The 17,730-nt window shown below is 54.0% G+C and overlaps 1 protein-coding gene across 3 annotated transcripts in view; it reads right to left on the bottom strand.

The window, feature by feature from the left end:
- Positions 1-1,098: 1,098 nt before the first annotated feature.
- The window catches only part of TNFRSF1B (TNF receptor superfamily member 1B), a 35,642-nt gene continuing 19,010 nt past the window's right edge, over positions 1,099-17,730 (bottom strand). Inside the window, exons 3-10 of one of the 3 annotated variants that reach the window (XM_079916878.1) lie at positions 16,404-16,532; positions 15,784-15,933; positions 15,276-15,369; positions 14,643-14,872; positions 14,024-14,101; positions 13,407-13,441; positions 7,839-8,028; positions 1,099-3,740 (exon numbers count right to left, since the gene is read on the bottom strand). In XM_079916878.1, coding sequence (XP_079773004.1) covers positions 3,460-3,740; positions 7,839-8,028; positions 13,407-13,441; positions 14,024-14,101; positions 14,643-14,872; positions 15,276-15,369; positions 15,784-15,933; positions 16,404-16,532 — 1,187 coding nt within the window. In that variant the 3' untranslated portion in view covers positions 1,099-3,459. The remainder of the gene's footprint in view (positions 3,741-7,838; positions 8,029-13,406; positions 13,442-14,023; positions 14,102-14,642; positions 14,873-15,275; positions 15,370-15,783; positions 15,934-16,403; positions 16,533-17,730) is intronic. The other 2 variants (XM_079916879.1, XM_079916880.1) reach the window with 2 other exon arrangements.

Raw genomic sequence — 17,730 nt, 5'->3', positions numbered from 1 at the left:
AAAAGGTCCACATCCTCGTCCTTCAGGCCCTAGTTGATCTGGCGGTCGATTGCATCAGGCCAATCTTCACCATTGATACAGAACTGGGAGTCTTTACAACTGATGCATTATCTTTGCTATTGTCACTTCTCTTGCCCGACTATTGTTTGTTTCTTCATTCCTTTGCTCAAGATCATTGATTACTGAGACCTGTTCAAGGGCAAGCATTGTGGCCAGGTTTAGGTCACAAAACAGCTTAAGCCAAAAATGGCTTCTCTTCTGTCAAGAAAGCCATCCCGGACTTCCCTGGTGGCACAGTGGTTAAGAATCCGCCTGCCAATGCAGGGGACACGGGTTCGAGCCTTGGTCCAGGAAGATCCCACATGCCACAGAGCAACTAAGCCCGTGCGCCACAACTACTGAGCCTGTGCTCTAGAGCCTGCGTGCCACAACTACTGAGCCCGTGTGCCACAACTACTGAAGCCCGCGCGCCTAGAGCCCATGCTCCTCAACAAAGTGAAGCCACCGCAATGAGAAGCCTGCGCGCCGCAATGAGTAGCCCCCGCTCGCCACAACTAGAGAAAACCCCCATGCAGCAACAAAGACCCAACGCAGCCAAAAATTAATTCATTCATTAATTTAAAAAAAAAGAAAGCCACCCCTGGTTCTCTTTCTCCAAGGACCCCCTAACTTACCTGCTTACAGTCTGAGCACGCAGTGATGGGCCTCATAGGTGTCTCCGAGATTGGGGCCTCCTGGAGGCCAGAGTCTTGTTTCCCTGAGTGAGGAGGGACAGCACGTGAACAAGCAGACCTGCAGAGACCACCGCAACCCTCAGAGAGGGCCCAGGAGACCAAGGTGATGGACGGGGCAAGTGATGAGGGCATATTTGGAGGCCGGCTGGGTGGCTCTGGACAAAGGGCTGCCTTGCCACTGTTCACAGGTCCGAGGGCACAGCCGGGCTCTCAGCTGTAATGCAGGTGCTTCTGGGGTCCCGCCACAGCCTGGACTTGTCAGACTCCAGTGGCCATAACCTTCTCCCCCTCACACTGGTGTCAGGCACTAGGACCATGGACATCCCCCAGCTCAGACCCGAAGACAGAGCCAGCAGCCAGTGTGTAAAACAAACGAAAGGTTTATTTATAAGCAGGGATGTCGTCTGGGATACATACAGTGCAAACTCCCGTCTTGGGATCAACACAAGCCCACAAGCTGGAAAACTGTTACCAAATTAGGTCGAATGGACCCCCCACTTAGGCCCTAGCCTGGCTGAGGCCCCCTGCCTTGGCAGTAGAAGGTCCTCTTTCCATTTGGGTTCGCACAGCCAAAAACAAAACCGAAGCTGAGATTAGAGCGGCGCGAGATTTATTCAATGGCCAGGGAATGGAGAAGCAGGAACTTAGTTCGTAAATGCACTTCTCGCCTTAATGGTGAGAGGGATTTACTTTTAAGGAGTGAGGACAATGGGGGTTAGAGTGAGACGAATGATGGGGAGGCAAATGCATTACTTTTCTGGGAAAGAGGCAGGGTTTTCCTAGAAATGGGGTGCTATCCCTTTTCTGTCCTTTTTTGGTCAGTGACTTCCGGTCACAGCCATTGTAGGTGTGTCATTTAGTAGCTAATGTAGTAAAGTCAGTGTAGAATGAGACTCAGGGTCTACGAGAGGTCAGATTCATCACCCTCTTGGTTTCAGCGGGTCCCATCCAGTTTTTGTTTCCCTCTTCCTATAGCTTCTTTCTTTGTGTCCAGACCCTGCGACTTAAAGGTGTATGTTAGTTCCTGTTCAAGGGAGGGGTTGGTGGGTTTTGACCAAGGGTCTGGTGGCAATTCTGGTAACAAAATGAGGCCACACCCAGAAAGAGTCTCCTTCCAATTCATCCCTGTTCTGCTGGAGTGATGACAATGAGGCCTGAGGTCCTCCCAGGACAGTCCACCAGGGGGCAGAGGTGCTCCACGGCCATAAAGGGTCCAATGTGGTTGGAGACCCTGGCCAGTCCAGGCAGAGGGACATCTTGATTCCGGAGTGGGAAGCCTTTCTTCACTCCATGGTAGTGGCTGGGCTTCTCCTACCCTCCAAAAGTTCAGCTGCCAAGTTCAAGTCCAGTGGAATTTTTCAACAAGGGATCCAGATATCAGGGACCCAACAGTCTTCTCAAGGAGGCCCCCATCCCCCTTCCTTCCAGAATCCGGTTAAGGCCACACTTGTCCACTGTCTACGGGGCCTGGGCATGCGTTTGTGGGGAGTGGGCTGACCCCTTAACGGGGAAGAATCCCTCGGCAAAAGTGTTAGCTTCGGCTGCTTCCGGCAGGCCATCCGATCTGACAACATGGGCTACAGAGAACCACAACACTCAACGCAGACACAGGACTGGCTCTCAGCATCTCACGACCACTCAGGATCTCAGTGGGCACAGTACCAAAGTGGCGCCAAGGCTCCATGGGGACCTGGGACTCCAAGAACAGTGGGAGGGGGTCGGGAGAAACAGGAGCGTCCCCTTGGAAGGCAAAGGAGGAAGGTCCAGGCTGAGGTAGGAGGAGATGGCTGCGGGGCCTCAGTCATCTCCAGGTCCTGAAATTCCCTGATAGGAAAAGGTGTGGCCTTGGAGCTCCACACCAGACCGTGGGGGAGGGGAAGCTCAAACTGGGGGTAAACAGGAGCGAAGCTCAAAGGCAGAGGATACAAACGCTGAGTTTGGCTTTTTTACACTTGGCTTGTTTATCCGCATGGTAGCTAATGGGTTTTTTGTTTGTTTTTTTTTTTAATTGCCACATGTTAAAACTGGAAGATTTCCGGTTAGAGGTTTGCCGTCTTAACCAGGTCACAGCCCTCATTCAGGCTGCCTGCCTGGGCATCCGGTCTCCACCCCATGGCACGAGATGGAGCTATAGCAGGAGTGGATTTGGAGGTGGCGCTTCCAGAAGTCCTGAGCTAACCTGGGGGACTCCCGTCCCCTACAGGGGTTGCCACCCGCTCCCTGCACAGAACCATCTGATTGATGACACCCACCCCTACTACCCCCACTGGGACCATCCTGCAGTCTCACATTCAGGCTAAAGCCCTGCTCTTTCCCCACTGCCCCTTCTCCAAGGCTGATGCATGCAGCATCCCTCCTCCCCAGCAGGAAGCCAGAGCCGGGTAGAGCCCAGGGATTAAAAGAAAAGTAAAAACCAAAAACGACAAGGGCTCCAGGAACCAAGCATGCAGGACCGGCTGGAGGGGCAGCTCTCAGAGAGGCAGGGGATTTGTTCCAGGCTGCCCAGCGCATCCGTGTCCACCAGCCTTCCAAGAGAGACACACACCGTGACAGGACACACCATGACTCTCCCTGCCTCGTCTGCCTGCAGGTGAGAGGAAGGCTGAGGCCGTGGAAGCCGCTAAAGGAATTTGGCCCAGAAAGAGTCAGAGTCCTGCGGGGGAGGGGCCTAGAAGGACCAGGGGTTGGTCCCACCTTGGCTGTGACACAGGCCACGCCAGACTGGTTAGCTGGGCTTCATCCCGGCATCAGGTACACCGAGGGGCAGGGGCTTCTCCTCTGGGCTCTGCAGCAGAGTCTCTGGAGCCTCCGGCTGGGACTGGAAAGGGCATTCCTCCTTGGAGAAGGGGACGTGCTCATCTTTCGGGGAGCCAGAGGGGCTGGTGTCTGTGTCCCTCGTGGAGCTGGCCTGGGAGGGGCATTGAGAGCTGTGGTCAGAGCCGCTGCAAACGTTGACAATGCAGGTGACATTGACCTGGGTCCCGTGGCCACCAGATGATGCTTCTGCTAAACACAAGACAGGAGAAAGTGGTCAGCTGGGGCCTTGGGGTGGGGGGTGTCTTCACAGCCTGCCTCCTGCCCGAGAGGCAGATTAAGACATGCGGGGGAAGAGCACTGTGCCAGGAGGCAAGAGGCCCCTGTTCTAGCTCAGCTTTGCTGTGTCATCTTGGGCAAGTCCCGTAAACCTTTGTGTGCCTCAGTTTCTTCACCTGTCAAATAAGAATACCCCGCCCAAGTCACCCCACAGATGGGAGGAGCCAACTATATAAAGGAAGTGAAGGTGCTCCAAGAACAAAACACACTCCCCACAAGGAGCCGGAGAAGTGCGCCAGGACAGGAAGGATACATTCCAGAGTCTTGGTGAAGCAGTAGAGATGAATTACCTTCCCGAAACTGCAGCAAGGCATCAGCAGCCCTGGCCACACCAGCTATGAAAAGGCGAGACCCCTGCCACTGGCCCATCATCTCTATGCCAAGGAAGCAACATCAAAGGGCTTGGAAATTGCTCCTTTACGGAAATTAAACATCGACCCTGAACTTGTCTTCATTCACAGCAAACCTTTTCCTTCCACATAGAGCTGCCTCTAAGATTTCATAAATCTGGGATTCCAGGATGGGGTGTGGTGGGGACGTAGTTTGTCCTCATCACTGAGGCCGGGATGCCCGGAGCTCCGCAGCCTGACCGTGCTGGGTTTGGATCCCTGCTCTGCCTCCATAAACTTGGCCGAGTCACTTAAACTCTTGGAGCTTCCATTTGCTCAGCTGTGAAATGGGTCTAATGACCCTTTCCATCCCCTCGAGGCAAGGATGACTGCCCTGTTCACTGCCGTATCTCTGGAGCCTGCATGGCTCCTAGAGACGGGGTGACAGGCTCAGTGAAGCAGGGGTTCACGCTGGGCCCATATATCCAACCACGTCTTCTGTACCTCAGCTTGATTCCACCCCCATATCCCGTCCAACCTGCTTCTCCCCATCTCAGTTCACACGCCTGCCATCCACCCAGATGCTCAGTCCCAAAGCCTTGGACCCATCTTTCTCTCACACCCCACATCCAAGGCACCAGCGATTCCTACCTGGCCCACCTTCAAGTTCACCACCTCTTGCATACTGCCTGTACTTCCATCCGCTCCCTGGACGAGTGCAGTGTCCTCCTGTCTCCTGGCTTCTACCTGGCCCCTCTGCAGTCTGCTCTCCACCAGCAGCCAGAGCCAGATCATTTCCTTGGCTGCTCCAAACACAGTTCTCACCACGGCCTACGAGGCCCTGCACGACCTGGTGCCTGCCTTCTCCCCACCCCATCTCCTGCTGCTCTGAGATCCTGGCTGGGTTCCCTCCAGCCATACTCACCTCCCTGCAGCTCCCTGAGCCCTCCAAGCCTCAGTGCCTTTGCAACGTGCTGCTCCCTCAGCCTGGAACATTCTTCCCTATTCCCATAGCTCACTCCTTCCTTTACTTGGGCCTCAGCCTGGAGGCCACCTCCTCCAAGAAGCCTCCGTGGCTTCCCTCTCTAAAGGAGGTTCACTCCCACCCATCCATCACTCCCTGTGTCCCTCCCTCTGCTATAATCTCCAGAGCCCCTAGCTCCGCCCACTGTGCAACCCATTTCTGGAGTTCTCATTGGGTTCTCCCCGACCAGACCCTGAGTCCAGAAGGGTGGGGCCTTTCTGACTGTTCCCTGTTGTGGCCCTAGTGCCTATAACAGGGACACGTGTGAATGAATAAAATCCAGCCCACAGGTGTGTTCTGTTCTTGGTGGTGGTAGTATTTTTAAGTGAATTGGCTGCCAACGTTCAAAATTCAGGAGTTTACATTTTAAGAATCTGGATTTAGAGCTTCCCTTGGGAGCCAGGTGGGGGAGAGCGGGCTATGCAGAACCCACAGACCTGAATGCGACTGGCAGCAAGGGCTTCAGGACACAGGTTCAGCCCCGCCTCCCCTCCCAGCCCTGTGGGCATCTGAGTTTCCTAACCAGTGAGGGACTAAATAGTGGATAAGCTGAGGAGATCAATGTAAGGGCCGGACACAGAATAGCCCCTCAAAAAGGATGGTTGTTGCTGCTGTTACTATGGCGACCTGAGTGTCCAGGGCTTGCCAGGAGGACCGGCTGTTTGTTTTCCAGTCTAGTTTGTTTCCGGGAGGAGGATGGAGCTGGCGAGCTGCTCTGCTCAGAACAGCCCCAAACAAGCAGGGTGGAGGTGGGGTGCTAAACTTATGGGGCCGGAAGGAACTTTCCATCCTGGGCCTCCACAGCACCAAATGTCACTCAGAGTCACCAAGGTCGTGCACACTGTGAACGAGACATTGCGGGGGCAGACGGGGGACCAGGAGGGGTCACAGACCTGAGGTTTACCCATTCGCACGGCGGGGAGAGGTGCTCGGGTGGGACGGAGAGGAGGGGAGAGCAGAGGCCAGAGAGGCGCAGAAGGAACAGAAAAGAGACAGCGGGTGGGAGGGCGGAGCAGACACGGTCAGGGCTCCCCAAGGAGGAAGCCACACCAGGATGCGTGTGGAAGAGGTGTCGCAAAGAAAGCGGAAAGATGAATCTAAGAGGTAGAAGAAGACCAAGAGCTTTATATTCTGATCTCATTTATTCATTCGACAAACATTTAGGGCCACCTGCTATGTTCCAGGCACTGACCCAGTCCCTTCCTTGGGGAGCTCTCAGGCTGGGGTGAGGGCACTGACGAGACATCACACTGATGAGGGTGGGTGATGATGGGAAACTAGAAGTGGGACGCCGCAGCCCACCGCCTGAGTCAGGAGGCAGGTAGTGAATGCTGTCGCAGCCCTGCCAAGGAGCCGCCATGCTCATCTCTAGGACAGGAAGCTGAGGCTTGGCAGGGTTAAGGAGCCTGTTCAGAGTCTCACGGCACCAGAACGGCCGGGAGGGCATCTGGGAATGAACCAAGGCCACGGTCATTCCTCAACCCGCCAGCCAGCGCTGCCAGGTGAGGGGGGAGATGCAGGCCAGCGGGCTTGGCCTCTCACTACAAAACATGCCCGAGGAAGCCCCAGGCTTTCTGGGGGACCCCCGCAGGGGCCTCCTACAATGTGGGCACTGCAGATGCCCACCAGGGGTGACACTGGTCACAGACCAGGTCCAGGGCTAAATGCAGACTGTGTAAACAGGGCACGGGCTTCTCCAGACCCCACGTGGGATCCGCAGTCCTGATGCCTCAGGCCCAAAGGGACCGGACTACAGGCACAGTGAGTAGAGTCCCAGGGACATCATTTACTCATTCAGCTTTCCAGGCTGACCCTGGACCCTGAGAGCCCAGGGGTGATTCCTGGCTCTTCTGTTTACCAGCTGTGTCTTTGAATAAGCAGTTTAACCTCTCTGAGACTCAGTTTCCTCATCTGGTAAGATGAGGAAATATAATAGGTATTAATATTGTAAAAATAATATAATTATAATATATACTCTAATAATATATTAATAATAAAATAATATATTATCTAATACAATATATAACAATATAATATATAACAACATACATAATATACAATAAATATATAATTATGACGTATTACAATATTAACATATAGCATGTCATATGCTATATTATATATAACATCAATGTATAAGTTAACATATTAATATAACATTTATATATATAAAATGTTAATATATAATATATTACATACTACATATATATAGCATCAATATCAATGTATTATTCATGTATTGATATATAATATTTACATAGTATAACACTGTTATATGCTATTTTACATATTATATATTATATGTATTATAATATATAGGAAAACTCCCTGCCTGGATACTGGGGACACAGAGGATAAGCTGAGATGGTCTAGAAGGAAGGGTGTTCCTGGTGCGAGAACCCGCAGGGCAAAGGTGGGAGGGATGTGGGGGTTCCGAGAACAGAAAGAAGCTTGTGGCTCAGTTTCACCTGAGGAGGCAGAGGGAAGGAGGCTGGAGGGGGGCCCAGACTGGTGGTGCAGGGCTTCCAGTGTCCTGCTAGGAGCTCAGGCCTCATCCTGCAGGGGAGGCCCAGGAAGAGACAGCTCAGCCAGAAATGAGGAAGAAACACACTGGGGAGGGGGGTGGGGGAGGAAGCCAGGGGGGCTCCCGCCTCTTACCTGAGCTGCCGCAGCTGTCCGGGGCCTTCCCCACGCCCGGCGCCTGCAGCTGGGGCCTGGTGGGCGCCCTCCTGTCCGCGGCGCCAGCCGAGCTCTCCAGGGAACTGCTGCTGGAGCTTGGCGCCGTGGTCAGCAGATGCTGCTGCTCGGGGCCTGGGGCACTTCGGGCCTTATCAGCTGGCAGATGCGGCTGGATGGGGAGACGAGGGGGGAGGGAGGACGGTCAGCCCATCAGCCGGCTCCTTGCCCCTTCTTCCCTCTCACCACCATCAGCACTTCACAGTTTACACAGCACTTCTGCACATGCTCTCCACACACAGCACTTTTAGGACGTGTGATTCTCTGTGGCTTCTGTGATTAGCACCGCTGCCCTGCTGGAGTGTGAGCCCTAAGAGGGCAGGGGCCACGTGGCCCTGTTCACCAAACAGTCTTAGAGGTGAGGCAGGATTTTCACCCTCATTTTGCATAAGGAAGCAGAGGCCCAGAGAAGGAGAGTGACTTTCCTGAGGTCACCCCATCAGCACGGGGCGATGCGGCTCAGCCTAGCAGCCAAGGGCATGGACTCTGGAACCAGACCACATGCATGCAAATCATGACTCCATCACTCACGAGCTCTGCAACCTTGGACAAGTTACTTAAGCTCTCTGTGCCTCTGTTTTTCCATCTATAAAGGAAAGAATAACAACCTACCTCCTAGGGTTATTGAGAAGATTAAATGGCTGAGTTTTTGTAAAGCGCTCAGAACAGTGCCTGTTCTATCGTAAGCGCTGGTCGAGGGTTTGTTAAATCAGGGCTCAGCAAACTACTGCCACGGACCAAGTCCAGCCTGCCACTGTTTCCGTACAGGCTGCGAGCTAAGGATAATTTTCACATTTTTAAATGTTTGAAAAAAAAATTTAAAGACTAATATCTTGTGACACGAAGTTATGTGAAGTTCAAATGTCAGTGTCCATAAATACAGTTTTATCAGCACACAGCCACGCCCATTTGTTTATGTTGTGTCTGTGGCTGCCTTCCCACTGCAGTGGCAGGATTGAGGAGATATGACAGAAACCAGATGATCCCAAAAGCCTACAATATTCACTGTCTGGACCTTTACAGAAAACGCCTGCTCGCCCTTGGGTTCAATCAGTCAATCCAGTGTGGACAGTCCTCTCATTTAGGACCCTCAGCCCTGCCGTCTCAGCAACACTTTCCAGATTCCATTCCCCAAGCTGCTCTGTGACTCTCCATCTTTTCCTCATAAAACACAAATACCAGCAACAGTAATAATAAAATATTAGCTGACGCTTGAATGCATCCAATGCCAAGCACTGTGCTGAAGCCTCTCCAGACACTATCTATACTGATCCTTCCAACAGCCAAGTGTTATCCTCGCTTTGCAGATGCGGAAACCGAGATCCAGAGAGGTTGAGTTACTTGCCCAAGGTCACAGAGTTAGGACGTGGTGCATCTGGGCTAAAACCTATACACCTTTCCTGGGTGTTTGGGGTTTCAGCCCCAGAGGCTCAAGACAAGGTGCCACATTTCCAGACACCCGTGCTGGGAAGCCCTGGAAATTTCACTCCAAGGCGGCTGCCTGTCCGCACCAACTGAACAGGTGCACAAGCCCTTGCCTTGGGGTTCTGGGCGATCACTGGATTCCAGAAACAAGACAGAGGGGCCACATTCTCACCCACTGCCCTGGCCTGCCCAGGATGAGAGGGTCCAGGGTAGAATGAGAACTGAGGCGAGTAAGTGCTGGAGGGATGCAGTCTAGTAGGGCCAGGGAGGTAAGGTCAGAGGTGGAGGACACAGGAAGGACACAGGTGCCAATCCCCGCAGCCCCCAGCCCTGCCTGAGCCCTGCATATCCCGAGGTCAGCTCATAGACTCTCACTCCAGGCCAGGAAGGATCCTTTGTAAGCAGTCCCCATGAGGCCACGGAGGCCCAGAGAGGGTGATTCCCCTGCTCAGTATCACACAGCGGCGCCGTGGCTCAGTGTACACTCTGGCTCAGTGTACCAGAGCTGCGTGCTTCCCACTCAGTCCCGCCCCTGGCTTTGGAGGAATGGAGAGCATTTCAAGTTCATGCTGAACCTTCGCTCAGATGGTCTGACCTTGGTATTTGACCCCACCCCCAGCCCTGCTGGGAGCCTGGACAGGCAGGGGAGAGGGAAGGGGAGGAGGCACATCCAAATGTCATTCTTCACACCCCCCAGAGAAGGGGCTTTTCAGCCTGCGTCGCACTTTTCTGCTGGTGGCTAGGGCCAGGCAGAACAGAAACCCCAAAGGTCACAGCTTGCCTCCCTCCCCCAAAAGCCACGAGTCACAAAGTTCAGGCAGGCTCTGAGTGGGGCAGATGTACTGAGTCCTGTTCCTTGGGCTGGGACCCCAGGAAGGGGAAGCCCTGAGGGGGCTCACTGAACAAACAGGATCCCAGCCGGCCCTCCTCACCTCCCAGCCTGGCCCCACCACGGGCAGAAGCAGAGACCCCAGCAAAGCCGCTGCCTGAGCCTGTGTCTGGCTGCATATGTGCGCGTGTGTTCCTGAGATTCATACACCTGTATGTATAGGTGTTAGGGTGTCTGAAGTGTGCACACACGTGTGTCTCTGTGTGAGGGAGCACGTGTGCATGTCTGTGAGTGGTGCAATTAGCTTGTGTGCTGGAGGTGGTGAAGAGAGTCACTCCTAAGTCTGTGTCTCAGGCCACCCATTCGCTGTGTGACCGTGGGAAAGGTACTTAACTTCTCTGAGCCCAAGATTCCTGGGCTGTAAAACTGGGGCAATAATCATACGGCCTGTGTCACAGCATGGCTGTGAGACTGAACAACGCTCAGTACTGTGCCCGGCCCACATTCAGTACCGCATGAACATTCTCCCTCTTTATGAAACGAGAGCCTGTGTGAGTGTGTCTGTGGCAGTGATTGTGGGTGAGCTCGCATGTGTGGTTACGCTGGCCTTTTCTGAACAAAGGGAAGCCACCGTCCTGCCATGCCTTGGCGTTACAAGGAGGAACAGGGAAGTGCTGAGTCGCCATGCTTCCAACCCCAGGGGCCTGGGCCAGGAGCATTAGACTAGGCCGCCATCAGCAGGACCACTGCCAGCCGGCTGAGGAACGGAGTGGGGCGCAGGCTGAGCATGGGGGTGACGGCAGGGCTGGGAGCCCGGGGACGGAAGGGTACCTGGGAAGGGGACCAACCTCTGAGGGCAGTCCCTGCTGGGGATGGGGGGTGCCTGGAACAATTCTGAACATCTGCCCTGGGCGAACAGGACGGTGGGTAAAGACAAGTCCTGCAGATTCAGACTGAGTTTCAAAGCTGGGCTCTGCCCCTCGCCAAGTGGCCTAACCTTACACGGGTACCTGAACCTCCCTGAGTCTCAGTTTCTTCATCTGTGAAATAGGGATGATGACACTGTGTACCTCACAGGGGGCGTGTGAGGATGCAGGCCCTGGCCCGGGGCTCAGCCAGTGGGACGCTAGAACCAGCTCAGACTCATGCGTGTTTCTTCCCAGCTCCACATTCAGTAAGTAGCTTGAAATTGGCCATGGTGGGAGCCGTTTATAACACAGAAATGAGCGAACTCCACGAATCAGGGTTTTGGGTTTTTTTTTCCCCACCTGGAGGGCCAGTTACCAGCACATCCCTGGGCTCTACATGCAATAGCACTCAACAAACAGCAGTGGAGTCGCTCACATTCAGTGAACACAAAACTCAGTGAAAGAAAAGGGGAAGCGGGGGCTCCAGGCCACACCTGAGACAGCTTTACTGCACCCAGTATTGGGAAACACTTGGTCAGCAAAGAGAAGGTGGCAGCCGGGTGCCGGGGTGGAGCTTAGAGAGCGCACTTGCTCTATGGACCACCAGGCGGCAACTGTCAGTGTCACTGAACTGCAGCCCGAAAAAGGAAGGAGTGGCATCCACACACCGGGGAAATGGGAAATAGTTTGAACTCCCAAACCAGTGTTTCTGTCTGCTGAAATACCGTAGGGCAGGTCAAAGAGCACTGGGCCAGGAGTCCAGAGACATATTGCTGTGTGACCTTGGGCAAGTCATTTTCCCTCTCTGTGCCTCTTTTCTTGTCAGGACAATCAGAGGATGAAATCAGTCTGGTCCCTACCAAGGCCAAAACCCTGTGTAAACCTCAGGCACTGGGCCACCAGGACTGAGCTTCACCCTAGCACAGTGGTTCCCAACCGGGGGTGATCCTGCCCTCCAGGGGCCCTTTGGCAATGTCTGGAGACATTTTGCTTCTCACTCCTGGGAGGCAGTGCTACTGGCATCTAGGGGGGAGAGGCCAGCGATATTGCTGAATAGACTACAACGCACAGGACAGCCCCTCATGACAAAGAATTAGCAGGCAGAGTTGAGAAACCCTGCCCCAGCAGGACGGGGGACATGGAGGGAACTCTTTGGACTCTTGTTTCCTCATCTGTAAAACTGGATATAAAAACCTGCCCTGCCTACCTGGTGCAGAGCGGCAGCAGACACCATGTACTGGCTCACCCTACACCCATTTCCAAGCCCTCTCCCTGGTTCTCCTCTACCATAAAGGCTAGGAAAGCAAAGCACCCCCTTTTGCAGCCTCCCTTGCAGCTAGGGGTGGTCACATGATACCATCTGGCCAATGAGACAAAAGGAGAAGTCTACCCAGGGCTTCTAGGAAAGCGTCTGATTTCCTGTAAAAGGCACCATGGCTGTCCTGGCCAGTTCCCCTCTTTTTCCTGCCTCAAATCTGAAGGTCACATACGCAGTGGTGATTATCATCTTTCTTATGACACAGGCCACAAGCAAGAGAACAAAAGCCAACACACCAAAGATGGCAGAGCCTGGGGTCCTGCTGGCTTCACAGAGGAGGCAACCAAACTGCTCCAGCAGCCACTGGCCCCTCAACTTTGTGGTGTGACAGGATATAGAGCCCTTTTAAGTCACCCTAATGGTTTTGGTTACTTGCAGCCAAATGCCCTCCTGATGGAGAACTGATGAAATACTATGTTGGTGTTCTGTTTCTAGCAAAAATCCTGCACAGACTCTACTTCATGAAAATGATCAGAGGGTGAAGTTGGGGGAGGACCCAGGCCCAGACCACTAGTCTTAACCTCAACCCCAGAGATGAGCCCCCAGGAAGGACCCTCTGTGGAACACTTGAGTACCCTAGCACACAGCTTGAGAACCACTGCTCCATGAGGAAGTGCTTTGTAAACATGGTGGAGATGCTGAGAACTGTTGCCAGCTGGGTGAAAGGCACAGCCCTGCAAGCTGGCTGAGACACTGTCCCCATTTAACGGTGAGGAAACAGCCATGAGCAATTTCATGTCAGTCCAAGGTCACACCATGGGTCCATGACTACACACTTGCCACTGACACCACTGACCCCTCTGCTCCCTGATATGCCCTTTCACACTCAAGTCGCCTTTACTAGTCCCAGCAACAGACCCTGGCTGGCCTTTTCTCAGCCTCCCAGGGCTCTGCACGCTGCCTGACGCTGGACAGACCAACCTAGAGAATTCACTGCTTCCCATGGGACAACCCAGCCCAGCAGGAAGAAGACAAGGGAAGGAGGAGGGGGAAGGCAGAGGGGCACTCACCACCTTGGCGTCTCCGTGCAGGCAGAAGGGCTTCTCTGCAAAGAGGAGAGAGGGGACAAGTCAGAGACACTGACTTCCTCAGGTCACATCTGTTCTAACTAGGAGGGATCACGGGGCCCAAGCAGAAGCAGTCGGAGTAGGCCCAGCCCCGGGGGGAGCAATTACCTATCAGACAAGGTACACAGAAGCCCCCATACCCAACTCTCCAGCCAGCCCTCAACACCCGCCCCAAACCATTCTTCAGCCTGCCCCCCTTTGCTCATACCATGCCCCCTGCTTTGCATGCCCTTTCTTTCCTGCACTCATGTCTCCATCAAAATCTTGCCTAGCTCAGATGCCACCTGCTCCAGAAGGCCTGAACCCCCAGGATTCCCAGACAAGAATCCTGGACTTCTGCCCTCTTGGATAGCCCTGAGGGCATCTTGCCTTTTAGTAGATAAGTTAGTGGAAGTGCCTTCCACCCCAGGCTCTAAGCTCCTAAGAACAGGGGCTGCCATTCCCAGCTCTGTCTGACCCATAAGGCTGTGCCGAGTGCTGGACTCAGAGGGGTGCCCCAGAAAAGCTTCCTGAACGGATGTGTAAATAGATGGATGAATGAAGGAAGGATGGAATCTTACTTTTTTTCTGGGTCATGATGACACAGTTCACCAGGACTATTATTAGCAGACCCAACGCTGTCACACCCACAATCAGTCCTAGAAGGAAAAGAGAAGTTCAAAACAGCTGCAAAAAGCAAACTCAAATGTACCAGGGACCAGGCAGGTCAGCTGACAACCAAAGATGAGTGGGGTCATCACAGGCGAGGGGCAAGCCCAGTGCAGAGGCCCTCAAATTTGATTACAAAACAACCCAAAATCCGTGCACCAAACGAAACGTGTCTGTAGGCCACACTCAGCCCAAGGGCCACGAGTTTGAGCCCTCTGGCCTGATGTAGTCCTAACCCCAGAAGGGAAGCCCATGAGGTGACCTGGCCCAGCCCACTGTCAAAGCCTAATAGGTTCGTCGGAAACGGCAACCAGGAGACCATCTCCACTTTCACATAAAACGCTGATCCTACCTCTCCCCACCCAGTAATTCCTAGTGGCATTAGTAAGTCTTGGAAGAAGGCAAGTCTCAACGCTACCTACATCCCAGGATGGCGTACAGGGTCTAGTCCATAACAAGCTCTTGGTAAGACTCTAAGATGGGAGGGAGGGAGGGAGGGAGGAAGGATGAATGGGCCCCCTTGTGACTTACCGATGGGAAGAGACATGTTTGCTGTGTTGCGCCCTTCAACTGGGTAACTTGGAGGACCTGGGGCCATCGGGAGCCTCACGGAGGTGCTTGGAGCTGTGCTGGACCCTGGAGTCGGCTCCACGTGTTGGGATCTTGTGAGGGCTGGGCCCGGGGTCACTTTCAGGGTGGGGAGCACAGATGTGCAGACTGCATCCATCTTTGAGGTGCCACGGATGGCCACCGAGCTACAGCTGGGGGAGGAGGGGGCTTGGTCAGGGACAACAGGGGATTGAGTGGCTCAGGGTAGCTGGGCTCACTCGTGGGACCTAGACCAGTGTGCCAGGGGCCCAGCAACTGGGTTAGGGGAGTGGGTTCGTGTGCCACGCCCTCTTTCAAGACTTATGTCCCCTAGGACCCCACCCAGTCTTGACTTCCAGAGCAAAACTCTTGCTCACCATGCTGTCTGTTCAGGGACCCACCCACTGTCAGATAAACCAGTCCTGGCATTGAACAGGGCTCGGCAATGCCTCAACCCGAGGGAGTAACTGAGGGGATTCTGGCCACCACGGCACACTGTCCTGTGCTCTAGGCCTCATGATCACCCAGGGACAGCCCCTCCTTGTTCCTTCAGAAGCAGAGGATTCAGCCACTCACATCCGGTGGGGCCTGCAAGTATCCGTGGATGACGTTGTGTCGGAGAACGTCCCTGGGGCACAGGGAGCGCACGCCACATTTGATGTTGCAGTTCCTTCAAGAAAAATCAGAAACTGTCACCAACTCAGATATTCCATGGAGAGGTGCGCCTCGGCCCTAGGGGAACTGCAGCCCTCGGGGAAGAATGAGGGGCCTGAGGAATTCGGTCTGCACCTCTCCCCTTTAACACGAACACACACACAACTGGGCGGTTTGTCCTTAACTAATTCTAGTGACTGTGTCTTCCTGGGACACCACCTGATTTTCCAGTAGCCTGGGGCTTAATTTGATCCACCTCTGGATCCCCAGGGCCTAGCACACAGGAGGTGCCTGACCAGGAGTGCTGGAGGAAAGAATGAATCGGGATGGTTGGACAGATGGGTACCAGGCACCTGGCCGCCACTGACGACGCTCCGAGGAAGGAGAGGCCCAAGGGGGTCCCCAAGGACCTCTGGCCCTGGCCCCATACCCGGTTTGGCCACGCCGAAGCCAGGGCCACATTTGCGCAGTGGCACGCACAGCCGGCACCCCTCCTGCCTTCCCAGGGTGCAGTACCAGCCCGGCTTGCAGGTGCAGATGCGGTTCTGTTTTGCTGTGCAGGCTTGAGTTTCCAACTGGTCTAGAGGAGCGAGAAGACAGCCGAGGGTCACTCCTGCCTCCACCAGCCCCACCCACTGCCATGCCCACTCTGTCTTCCCACCCAGCCCCACCACCCCCAGACAGCTCTGATCTCCAGCAGACCGCTGAACCGCCCTCAGGACGGGGCCAAGAGACTGCTGGACACAGAGTCTCCGTCGCAGCATGAACGAGCATGACCGCTTTCCCAAGCATAATGTCCTCAACTCTAAAACCAGGCACCGTTTTCCCACTGCTGCCCTTGGCCTGTCTGCCCCAAGGGGCTATCAAAGAGGACTCGGTGAGACAGAGGATGACAGTGCCACTGATAAAAAGTAAAGAGCCGTATCTGTGCCCTGGGGCATGAAAACAAAGGTCTGGGATAATCCCAGCCAGCTCCCAGGCAAAGGGGCTGGAGTGCACGGTGGCCAGGGGAGGATGCCCAGGACTACCCCTCACTCTGGGCCAACTCACCAGAGCTGCAGCGGGAGTTACAGCTGAAGCACGCAGGGACCAAGTTCCACAGCTGGGTGTATGTGCTGCTCTCGCAGGAGTCACACACGGTGTCTGAGGTCTTGTTGCATAAGGATTGTACGTGGTAGCCTGAGAAAGCAAGGCCAGCAGTCTCAGCGGAGGAGGGGAGGGCTGGGGGGGTTCTGCCGGGACCCTGGGCTCATCCCTTGTCCTCCAGAGCCCCAGAGTTGCGAGGCCTGGCTGGGAAGGCTCTTTGATGGAGTTTCGGCTCTGCATCCTTTCCCATCTAACATGTACCAGCTGTCATGCCATCTTTGAACCCCGCAGTGCTCATAAAATATCTTCCTCTCTGCTCTTTTCAGGTGCCTGGAATTCCACCATTGGAACTGCCTATTATTAGTCAATAACACTTTAGTTAGAACTGGTTTGCCGGTTCCTTTCTTCTTTGTAGTTGGCTGAAATTCTCCAGCTGGGAAAGGTAAAAAAGGCAGTAGTAGTCATCCCTGGTATCCCATCAAGGATGAGGCCATGGGACTCCTGAAGGCCTCCAGAGAAGGCATGCCAGGGGATGGGAGAACACCCAGGCAAACCTTTAAGAAGTTTCTCTTCTGAGTGCCTGTCCCCATTCTTATCCTGCCACCTCCACTGCTGTGCTAATCTAGTAACTTCTTACAGAGACCCTACCGGTTAACAGGAGAAAGAAGAGTCACTTCCCCTGGGGTCTCTTAAAATGGCCATTGGAGGTGACAGGTACATATGTGCCTGCCCACATCTCAGGCTCAAAGCTCTTCAATGCCTTTCTGGATCCTGCAGAAGAAAATCTAAACTTACCATGGTCCCTGCTTACTCACTCTAGGACACACGCTGTTCTCCACGTTCACCAAAGAAGCTAACACCTCAGGGCCTTTGCACATGCTGTTCCCCCCCACCCCGTATGTTTGCATAACTCACTCCCTCACCTCCTGCATGTCTCTGCCCACGTGTCAGCTCCTTAGAAAGGCCTTCCATGACCACCCCATATAGAACAGCATGTCCTACTCTGTCTCTGTCTGCCTTCCCCTGCCTTGTTTCCTTCACAGACCATACGTCTATTTCTTCTACTGGTTTATTTGTCTAGGCCTCTGTTAGAATGCAAAATCCACGAGGGCGAGGATTTTGTCTGCCCTGCTCTCTGTTGTATTCCCAGCACTCAGAACAGTGCCTGACACTCAGAAAATGCTTTATAAACATCACAGGAATAAATTATAAACAAATGAATGGATGGACAGCACCAGGTGTCGGGCCACCTGCCTCTCCCAACTGGGATCAGGCCTCAGGTCCCCCATCT

Source organism: Stenella coeruleoalba (genome assembly GCF_951394435.1).
Source record: "Stenella coeruleoalba genome assembly, chromosome: 1".
Lineage (NCBI taxonomy): Eukaryota > Metazoa > Chordata > Mammalia > Artiodactyla > Delphinidae > Stenella > Stenella coeruleoalba.
This window is presented reverse-complemented; position numbering and strand designations above follow the sequence as displayed.